Genomic DNA, 11888 nt, shown 5'->3' with positions numbered 1-11888 from the left:
GGTGGCAGCTTCTCTATGATTTCCACTTTGGCTTTGTCAACTTCAAGTCCTTTGGAAGAAATTTTGTGTCCAAGAACCACTCCTTCGGTGACCATAAAATTGCATTTTTCCCAATTGAGCACAAGGTTGGTCTTCAAACATCTCTCTAATACCACTTCAAGATTCTCTAAGCATAGGTCAAAAGATGCTCCATACACTGAAAAATCGTCCATGAACACTTCAATACATTCCTCAATCAAATCCGCAAAGATGGCTTGCATGCATCTTTGGAATGTAGCTGGAGCATTACATAGTCCAAAGGGCATTCTTCGATAGGCAAAAACACCAAAGGGACATGTAAAAGCGGTCTTCTCATGATCCGCCGGGTTCACCGAAATTTGGTTGTAGCCCGAATAACCATCTAAAAAGCAATAGAAATTCTTGCCGGCTAGCCTTTCTAACATTTGATCCATGAAAGGCAATGGGAAATGATCCTTCCTTGTTGCTTGATTTAATCTTCTATAGTCGATACACATTCTCCATCCGGTTACCGTTCTTGTCGGAATCAATTCATTCTTTTCATTTCGGATAACCGTCATGCCGCCTTTCATAGGAACAACTTGCACCGGACTTACCCATTCGCTATCGGAAATAGGATAGATCATCCCGGCCTCTAATAGCTTAACTACTTCCTTCCTCACGACTTCCTTCATTGATGGGTTGAGCTGTCTTTGAGGTTGAGCAACCGATTTGTAATCGTCCTCCATCATGATTTTGTGCATGCAATAAGCGGGACTAATACCTTTCAAATCAGATAAAACCCACCCTATTGCACCTTCATGCTTCTTTAACACCTCGATTAAGCGAGTCTCCTCTTGAGTAGACAAAGAATTACTAATGATCACCGGCTTAGTGAAGTTATCACCAAGGAAAACATACTTCAAATGAGGTGGCAACATCTTTATCTCAATTTTTTATTCTTCCACTTTCTTTTCCGCATGCAACTCTTCTACCTTTTCTTCATTATGGTCTATCTCCCCACAAGATTCCAACTCATTCAAGAATGCTTCCATTTCTTTCTCTTCAATCTCGGATAAGACATTGTAAGCTCCTATAAGAGATCTTTCCAAAGGACTAGAGATGTGAACTTGATTAGCAACCTCCTCGATCTCCTCTTCGGTGGCATCAACTCGAAATGTGTCATGTTTATCCTTGGGATGCTTCATTGCTTCAAAGAGATTGAAAGTGACTTCTTCATCTTGCACTCTCACCTTCATAAGACCATCGTCTATGTCGATCATCATCCGGGCTGTTTTCATGAAAGGTCTTCCAAGTATCAATGGTACGTCACGGTCTTCTTCCATATCAACTACCACAAAGTCTACCGGGAACAAAAATTTGTCCACTTTGACTAGCATGTCTTGTGCAACTCCATAAGGAGAGGTGAGAGACTTGTCGGCTAGTTGCAAAGTCATTCGGGTCGGCTTCATCTCTATGTTTCCTAATCTCTTGATGATAGATAACGGAATTAAATTAATACTTGAGCCCAAATCTACCAAACTGTTACCTATGTAATGACCTCCGATTGTAACCGGCAAGGTAACACGTCCCGGATCGGCTTCTTTCTTTGGTAATGTCTTTTGGATTATGGCACTACAACGAGCATCAAGTAAAATAGTCTCCTCTTCCGAATATCTCTTTTTCTTGGTGAGAATGTCCTTCATGAACTTTGCATATTTTGGCATTTGTTCTAACGCTTCGGAAAATGGGATATTCACTTGGAGTTGTTTGAAAATATCCATAAACCTAGCGTATTGCCTTGCATTATCCTTCCTTGATTTGGCATGAGGATATGGTAAGTGTTGGGAAGGGATTTCGCTCTTTTGTTCATCTCTCTTTTTATTTCTCTTCACACTCTTAGTGTTTTTCTCTTTTTCTTTATCTTCTTTCCTCTCTTTTTCAACTAAGTCTTCCTCTATCTTTTCCTCACTTTTTTCTCCCTCATTTTCAACTATCACTTCTACTTCTTTCTCTACAACTACTACCTCCTCTGAAGGATAGAAAAACACTTAGAAAGGGGGGGTTTGAATAAGTGTAGCTTTAAAAACTTGACAGATAAAAATAAATTGCACAGTTATTTTTATCCTGGTTCGTTGTTAACTAAACTACTCCAGTCCACCCCCGCAGAGATGATTTACCTCAACTGAGGATTTAATCCACTAATCGCACGGATTACAATGGTTTTCCACTTAGTCCGCAACTAAGTCTTCCAGAGTCTTCTGATCACACACTGATCACTCCAAGAACAACTGCTTAGATACCCTCTAAGACTTTTCTAGAGTCTACTGATCAACACGATCACTCTAGTTACAATCTGCTTAGTTCACTCCTAAGACTTCCTAGAGTATTCTGATCCACACGATCACTCTAGTTCCTTACAACTTAATGTAATCAATTCAAGAGTTTACAAATGCTTCTTACAAGCGATAATCACAACTGTGATATTTCTCTTAATCGTTTAAGCTTAATCTCACTAATATATTACAACAGCAATGTAGTGAGCTTTGATGAAGATGAAGATTCTGAGCTTTGGATTTGAACAGAGTTTCAGCAAGTTAATTTGAATTATGTTGTTCAGGATCGTTAACCTTGCTTCTCATCAGAACTTCATATTTATAGGCGTTGAGAAGATGACCGTTGAATGCATTTAATGCTTTGCGTGTTCCGTACAGCATCGCATTTAATGTTATACGCTTTTGTCAACTACCTCGAGCCTTGTTCACGCTGTGTCTACTGACGTAGCCTTTAATAGCTTTTAACGTTCCTTTTGTCAGTCAGCGTAGCCTGCCACTTGTACTTCCTTCTGATCTGATGTTTGTGAATACAACGTTTGAATATCATCAGAGTCAAACAGCTTGGTGCATAGCATCTTCTGATCTTCTGACCTTGAAGTGCTTCTGAGCGTGATACCATCTTCTGAGCTTCAGTGCTTCTGATCTCTTGTTCTTCTGATGCTTCCATAGACCCATGTTCTGATTCTGCTTCGACCATCTTCTGATGTCTTGCCAGACCATGTTCTGATGTTGCATGCTGAACCCTTGAGACAAAGCTTCTGAGCGCTGAATTATGCGTACTCTTTATATATTTCCTGAAAGGGAAATTGCATTGGATTAGAGTACCATATTATCTTAAGCAAAATTCATATTATTGTTATCATCAAAACTAAGATAATTGATCAGAACAAATCTTGTTCTAACAATCTCCCCCTTTTTGATGATGACAAAAACATATATAAATGATATGAATTTGCGATCAGAAAGAATAGAAGGCAAAAGACAAATTACACAGCTATAGCATAAGCATATGAATATGTCTCCCCCTGAGATTAACAATCTCCCCCTGAGATAAATAATCTCCCCCTGAAATAAATACTCGAAGAACTTTAATAAAAGACTTCCCTGATTATTTCGGTAGAGACGATCATATAAGCTTCTTGTCTTCAGAGAATTCATAGCTTCTGACTTCTGCTTCCATAGGACAGCTTCAGAACTAGAATTTCCTTAGATCCTTAGAACACTCACAGCTTCTGATTCCTGCTTCCATCTAGGACAGCTTCAGAACTTGAATTTCTTTGATCTTCTGAACATTCACAGCTTCTGATTTCTGCTTCCATTCAGGACAGCTTCAGAACTTGAATTTCTTTGATCTTCTGAACATTCACAGCTTCTGATTTCTGCTTCCATTCAGGACAGCTTCAGAACTTGAGTTTTCTGGATCTTTAGAACATTCGCAGCTTCTGATTTCTGCTTCCCTCGGATAGCTTCAGAGCTTTGAATTTCTACCAACATCACTTCATGCTAGATTTGTATCAGAACATTGTTGAATGTACCAGAGCATCATCTGAGCATCTCTACATCCTGAAATGTTACAGAACAAAAACTAAACGACAAAAGTCAGCATGAACGAGTTAGAACATAAAATATATGTTTGAGCACATTATATGAATCAGAGCCATATAGGCTGAAATAATGTATCAGAGCAAATAATGTATCAGAGCCATAACATTATATGTATCAGAGCAAATAGAATTTTGTCAGATCAAATAGACAAATATAAATCAAATTCTATTTTCAGTGCTTCTGATTCATTCTTCTTTCTTGCTTCTGATTTCTGAAGCTTGACAGCACTCGGCTTGCTTCAGTTTCCATGGTTTTGCTTCTGTGTTTGCTTTTTGCTTTGAAGATTCTCTTCACTATACCTGCAAAACACTTAAACCATATAGAACTTGCAGTTCTTGTTAGTGAATGTGTGGGAGCTTTACCCAGCAACTGATAGATTTAATCAAATCATTTATCATTTATCTTCTCCCCCTTTTTGTCATAACATCAAAAAGAATATTTCAAAAGATTCAGATGCATAAAACGACAAATAGAGTCACTGGAATGTAAAAGCAAAGAAACTTTTTCATTGATAACTAAAAAAGGATTACAAGAAGTTCCTATGTTTAACAAGCAGATGCAACAAGGAAAAGAAAACTACAAAGACCAAATCCTAAGACCCTAGCTAAGACAACGTTTGTGCCAGCATGCCATGAAGGAGTGAAACGCCTCATTGACTGCTTCTTGGGCTTTCAGGCGAGGGATCAGGGAGACTTGGTCCTGATGCAGATCTTCCACCATCTTTACCAGAGACAGCATTCCCAGCAGGTGAAGATGAAGAGATTTCTTCGGAATCGATTAAGGGAGAGGAAGGGTTAGATGAAGAGGAAGCTGAGTCTTGAAGGTCGAAAGATGATGAAGAAGATGGAGATGATGGAGGGCTTTCACCAGGAGGATGAAACACTCGTCTAGAATAATTTCCAGACAACATTGCTTCGAATGGATTCACCTTGAGAGGATCATAGGTGATTTTGATCTTTTTGGGTTTGGAAGGTGATGTTTCAACAGCTTTTCTTTTGTTGTTTTGATCATTTTCATTATTTCCTGGGCTTGATGAAGAGTTCATGATGGGTTTGCAGAAAAAGAGCAGGTAGGGTTTGATATGGAAGAGAGAGAGGGAAAAACTTGATGAAGAAATGCAAAGAGATAGAGAGAGATGAGAGGGAAAGAGAAGAGTTTGAAGAGTATTTAAAAGAAAATAAAATGAAACGAATGATGAATAGCATTTAATGTTACGTGACGTGAGGAGAGATAATAAATACAAATGAGGTGACTAGCACAGTTACCTATGGTCGGTGTCCCTTCAACTGCACGCACGTTTATCCATGAATAGTAACGACAGGTTTACCATCCCGAGATAAAACGTAACAGCTGTTTTGCTTTAAAAGAGGTTCTGAATCAACTTAGACAATGAAACGTTAGTAATAACCGAATCATAATTTCTAAAAGATTTCAGTCAGAACTTCTGATATAGAAAAATAATCCATTTTCATTTCAGAAGATACTCATACATGAGAACTTCTCATCTTCTCATTCTGGGCATAAATCCATACTGATGTTCTTCAGAATGAACTTAAACCTATCTTCAGCCAAGGGTTTTGTAAAGATATCAGCCCATTGATGGTCTGTATCAACAAAGTTTAAAGATATAACACCCTTCTGAACATAGTCCCTTATGAAATGATGTTTAATCTCAATTTGTTTAGCTTTTGAATGAAGAATAGGATTCTTAGATAAACATATAGCAGAAGTATTATCACAGAATATAGGAATGTTACTCTCAAATATCTGATAATCTTCTAACTGACTCTTCATCCAGAGCATCTGTGTACTACAACCAGCAGTAGCGACATATTCTGCTTCTGTTGTTGATAGAGCAATAGTTGCTTGCTTCTTGCTATACCAAGAGATCAAATGACTTCCAAGAAACTGGCAACTTCCTAAAGTACTTTTTCTTTCAATTCTGTCTCCAGCATAATCAGCATCGCAGAATCCTACTAAGTTGTATTCTTTAGATTTTCTGTAAACTAAGCCAACATTAGTAGTACCTTTCAGATACCTTAGAATTCTCTTAACAGCAGTTAAATGAGATTCTCTAGGATCTGATTGGAATCTAGCACACAAACAAACACTGAACAGAATGTCAGGTCTAGAAGCAGTCAGATATAGAAGAGATCCAATCATACCTCTGTATAACTTCTGATCTACCTTCTTACTTACCTCATCCTTACCTAGGATGCATGTTGGATGCGTAGGAGTTTTGGCTTCTTTGCAGTCTAGAAGATTAAACTTCTTCAGAAGTTCCTTCACATACTTGGTTTGATGAACATACGTTCCTTCTGATGTTTGATTTATTTGTATTCCAAGGAAATACTTGAGTTCTCCCATCATGCTCATTTCAAACTCAGCCTGCATAGACTTAGCAAACTCCTTTCCAAGTGTAGCATTAGATGTTCCAAAAATAATATCATCTACATATATTTGACAAATTAAAATATCCCTTTTAAAGGTTTTACAAAAGAGAGTAGTGTCCACTTTTCCTCTAGTGAAACCATTATCCAGAAGGAAAGAACTTAAGCGTTCATACCAAGCTCTGGGAGCCTGTTTCAATCCATACAATGATTTCTTAAGTTTAAAAACATGATTAGGAGACATAGAGTCTTCAAAACCAGGAGGTTGATGGACATAAACTTCTTCATCTATATAACCATTTAAGAAGGCACTCTTGACATCCATTTGATAAAGAGTGATGTTATGTTGAGTGGCAAATGAAATTAATAGACGAATAGATTCTAACCTGGCCACTGGTGCAAAGGTTTCTGTATAATCAATCCCTTCTTGCTGACTATAACCCTGAGCCACCAGTCTGGCTTTGTTCCTTACCACTTCACCTTTCTCACTGAGCTTGTTTCTGAAGACCCATTTTGTACCAATTATATTGAATCCATCTGGTCTAGGAACAAGATCCCAAACATCATTCCTTGTAAACTGATTCAGTTCTTCTTGCATAGCAATTATCCAGTCTGGATCTTCTAGAGCATGATCAACAGAAGTTGGCTCGATCAAAGATACAAGACCTAATTGACAGTCTGCATTGTTCTTAAGGAATGCTCTTGTTCTGATTGGATCATCCTTCTTTCCAAGAATGACATCTTCTGAATGACCAGAGATGAGTCTGGATGATCTTCTGGCAGATGGTTCTGCAGAAATGCTTAGATCCTCCAGAGAAGCTGATACTTGATCTTCAGATTCTTTGCTTCTGAGAAGCTCTGCTTCTGATGCGTTGCTTCTTGGCTCAACAACTTCTGATATATCAATATCACAATCTGCAAAATTATCAAACTGCTTTGGTTTTTCAGAACCAAGCTTATCATCAAACCTGATATTGATTGATTCTTCTACAATCAATGTTTCAGTATTGTATACTCTGTAGCCTTTTGAGCGTTCAGAATATCCAAGAAGGAAACATTTTTGAGCTTTGGAATCAAACTTACCAAGATGATCTTTAGTGTTCAGAATAAAGCATACACATCCAAAAGGATGGAAATATGAAATGTTGGGCTTTCTATTCTTCCACAATTCATAGGGAGTCTTATTTAGAATAGGTCTGATAGAGATTCTATTCTGAATATAGCATGCAGTGTTTATTGCTTCTGCCCAGAAATGCTTAGCCATATTGGTTTCATTGATCATGGTTCTGGCCATTTCTTGCAGAGTCCTATTCTTTCGTTCTACAACCCCATTTTGCTGTGGAGTTCTAGGACAAGAGAAATCATGGGCAATACCATTTTCTTTGAAGAACTCTTCAAAGGATCTGTTCTCAAATTCACCACCATGATCACTTCTGACCTTTATGATTTTACACTCTTTTTCAGATTGAATCTGAATGCAGAAATCAAAGAACACTGAATGAGTCTCATCCTTGTGTTTCAAGAATTTTACCCATGTCCAGCGGCTATAATCATCTACGATGACTAATCCATATTTCTTCCCTCTGACAGATGCTGTTTTGACTGGGCCAAACAGATCAATGTGCAAGAGTTCTAATGGCCTTGAGGTAGAAACAACATTCTTGGACTTGAATGCAGGTTTGGAGAACTTGCCCTTCTGACATGCTTCACAAAGAGCATCTGATTTAAATTTCAGATTAGGGAGTCCTCTGACCAGATTCAGTTTGTTAATCTGAGAAATTTTTCTCAAACTAGCATGACCTAATCTTCTGTGCCAGACCCACTGCTCTTCAGAAACAGACATAAGACAAGTCACCTTCTGACTCATAAGATCTTGCAGATCTGTCTTATAAATGTTGTTCTTCCTCTTGCCTGTAAATAGGATTGAGCCATCCTTCTGATTTACAGCCTTGCAAGACTCTTGATTAAAGATTATATCATAACCATTGTCACTTAATTGACTGATAGATAAGAGGTTATGAGTTAATCCTTCTACAAGAAGTACATTAGAAATGGAAGGAGAGTTACCAGACTTTATAGTTCCAGAGCCAATTATCTTGCCCTTCTGATCTCCTCCAAACTTGACTTCTCCTCCAGACTTAAGCACCAGGTCTTGGAACATAGACCTTCTTTCTGTCATGTGTCGCGAGCATCCAGAGTCCAGGTACCATGACATGTTGTGCTTTGTCCTTTTTGCAGTCAAGGATATCTGCAATAGGAATAATCTTATCCTTAGGTACCCACATTTTCTTGGGTCCTTTCTTGTTAGATCTCCTCAAGTTCTGATTGAACTTGGGTTTAGCATTGTAAGCAATAGGAGGAACAGCATGATATTTTTTAATGTGAGTTTCATGATATTTCCTAGGTTGTGTCACATGCTTTTTGGTGTGTGTTAAGTGAAAACTTTGAGCATGTGAAGTGTGCCTAATATCATGAGAGTGGCCATACTTGAACTGATCATACAATGGCTTGTATGTGATTTTCATTTCATCAACAGGTTCAAGTTTGTATGGGGTTTCACCCTCAAAACCAATGCCTACTCTTTTGTTTCCAGACACAGCATATATCATAGAAGCTAGCTGACTTCTGCCAATACTTCTAGATAAGAACTTCCTGAAACTTAAATCATATTCTTTCAGAATATGGTTTAGACTAGGAGTGGATTTTTCTGAATCAGAAGGAGATCCAACATTATTGGATAATTTTAAAAGTTTTTCTTTTAATTCAGAATTTTCCAACTCAAGCTTCTTTGTTTCAAATTCAAATTGCTTTTTCAGCTTTTTGTATTTGAGACTAATCTGAGACTTGAGTTCCAGAAGTTCAGTTAGACCGGAAACTAACTCATCTCTAGTAAGTTCAGAAAATACCTCTTCAGAATCTGATTCTGATGTAGATTCTGATTCGTCATCTTCTGTCGCCATCAGCGCACAGTTGGCCTGCTCATCTTCAGAGTCTGAATCATCTTCTGACTCATCCCAGGTTGCCATAAGACTTTTCTTCTTATGAAACTTCTTCTTGGGATTTTCCTTCTGAAGATTTGGACATTCATTCTTGTAGTGTCCAGGCTCATTGCATTCATAGCACATGACTTTCTTCTTGTCAAATCTTCTATCATTAGAAGATTCTCCACGTTCAAATTTCTTTGAACTTCTGAAGCCTCTGAACTTCCTTTGCTTGGTCTTCCAGAGTTGATTTAGCCTTCTGGAGATCAGGGACAGTTCATCTTCTTCTTCAGATTCTGATTCTTCAGGATCTTCTTCTCTAGCCTGAAAAGCGTTAGTGCATTTCTTGATATTGGATTTTAATGCAATAGACTTACCTTTCTTTTGAGGCTCATTTGCGTCCAGCTCTATTTCATGACTTCTCAAGGCACTGATAAGCTCTTCCAGAGAAACTTCATTCAGATTCTTTGCAATCTTGAATGCAGTCACCATAGGACCCCATCTTCTGGGTAAGCTTCTGATGATCTTCTTTACATGATCAGCCTTGGTGTATCCCTTGTCAAGAACTCTCAATCCAGCAGTAAGAGTTTGAAATCTTGAAAACATCTTTTCAATGTCTTCATCATCCTCCATCTTGAAGGCTTCATACTTCTGGATTAAAGCTAGAGCTTTGGTCTCCTTGACTTGAGCGTTTCCTTCATGAGTCATTTTCAAGGACTCATATATGTCATAGGCCGTTTCCCTGTTAGATATCTTCTCATACTCAGCATGAGAGATAGCATTCAGCAAAACAGTTCTACATTTATGATGATTCCTGAAAAGCTTCTTCTGATCATCATTCATTTCTTGCCTAGACAGCTTTACGCCACTAGCATTTACTGGATGTTTGTAACCATCCATCAGAAGATCCCATAGATCACCATCTAGACCAAGAAAGTAACTTTCCAGTTTATCTTTCCAGTATTCAAAGTTTTCACCATCAAATACCGGCGGTCTATTATAACCATTGTTACCGTTGTATTGCTCAGCAGAGCCAGATGTAGATGTAGTCTTTTCACTTTCATCAACCATCTTTTACAGAAGCGTTTTTCTCTTCCTGAATCTTTTCTAAACATGGTTAAGTGCTTGCACCTTAGAACCGGCGCTCTGATACCAATTGAAGGATAGAAAAACACTTAGAAAGGGGGGGTTTGAATAAGTGTAGCTTTAAAAACTTGACAGATAAAAATAAATTGCACAGTTATTTTTATCCTGGTTCGTTGTTAACTAAACTACTCCAGTCCACCCCCGCAGAGATGATTTACCTCAACTGAGGATTTAATCCACTAATCGCACGGATTACAATGGTTTTCCACTTAGTCCGCAACTAAGTCTTCCAGAGTCTTCTGATCACACACTGATCACTCCAGGAACAACTGCTTAGATACCCTCTAAGACTTTTCTAGAGTCTACTGATCAACACGATCACTCTAGTTACAATCTGCTTAGTTCACTCCTAAGACTTCCTAGAGTATTCTGATCCACACGATCACTCTAGTTCCTTACAACTTAATGTAATCAATTCAAGAGTTTACAAATGCTTCTTACAAGCGATAATCACAACTGTGATATTTCTCTTAATCGTTTAAGCTTAATCTCACTAATATATTACAACAGCAATGTAGTGAGCTTTGATGAAGATGAAGATTCTGAGCTTTGGATTTGAACAGAGTTTCAGCAAGTTAATTTGAATTATGTTGTTCAGGATCGTTAACCTTGCTTCTCATCAGAACTTCATATTTATAGGCGTTGAGAAGATGACCGTTGAATGCATTTAATGCTTTGCGTGTTCCGTACAGCATCGCATTTAATGTTATACGCTTTTGTCAACTACCTCGAGCCTTGTTCACGCTGTGTCTACTGACGTAGCCTTTAATAGCTTTTAACGTTCCTTTTGTCAGTCAGCGTAGCCTGCCACTTGTACTTCCTTCTGATCTGATGTTTGTGAATACAACGTTTGAATATCATCAGAGTCAAACAGCTTGGTGCATAGCATCTTCTGATCTTCTGACCTTGAAGTGCTTCTGAGCGTGATACCATCTTCTGAGCTTCAGTGCTTCTGATCTCTTGTTCTTCTGATGCTTCCATAGACCCATGTTCTGATTCTGCTTCGACTATCTTCTGATGTCTTGCCAGACCATGTTCTGATGTTGCATGCTGAACCCTTGAGACAAAGCTTCTGAGCGCTGAATTATGCGTACTCTTTATATATTTCCTGAAAGGGAAATTGCATTGGATTAGAGTACCATATTATCTTAAGCAAAATTCATATTATTGTTATCATCAAAACTAAGATAATTGATCAGAACAAATCTTGTTCTAACATCCTCATCATCTTCCACTATGACCTCTTCATTCACACCATTATTCACCTTTCTCCCACTTCTTGTAACAATGGCTTTGCAATGTTGCTTAGGATTGGTTTGGGTGTTGGCGGAAAAGGATGCTCCCGGTTGTTGCTCGGACAATTGCTTTGCAAGTTGACCCACTTGATTTTCTAAATTCTTTATGGCCGCTTCATTGCTCCTTTGGTTAGCCAT

At 38.3% G+C, this 11888-nt stretch overlaps 1 protein-coding gene across 1 annotated transcript; it reads right to left on the bottom strand.

Annotated features, from left to right (window-relative positions):
• Nucleotides 1-953: 953 nt before the first annotated feature.
• On the bottom strand, nt 954-11888 carry LOC131604705 (uncharacterized). Its single transcript, XM_058877130.1, has 2 exons — nt 11711-11888; nt 954-2029 (listed from the first exon to the last, which is right to left on the bottom strand). The coding sequence occupies exons 1-2, from the start codon at nt 11886-11888 to the stop codon at nt 954-956; spliced, it is 1254 nt and encodes a 417-aa protein (XP_058733113.1).

The sequence above is a fragment of the Vicia villosa genome, linkage group LG5 (assembly GCF_029867415.1).
Source record: "Vicia villosa cultivar HV-30 ecotype Madison, WI linkage group LG5, Vvil1.0, whole genome shotgun sequence".
In the NCBI taxonomy this organism is placed as follows: Eukaryota; Viridiplantae; Streptophyta; class Magnoliopsida; order Fabales; family Fabaceae; genus Vicia; species Vicia villosa.
The sequence above is the reverse complement of the archived record's forward strand: the minus strand, read 5'-3'. Positions and strand labels throughout refer to the sequence as shown.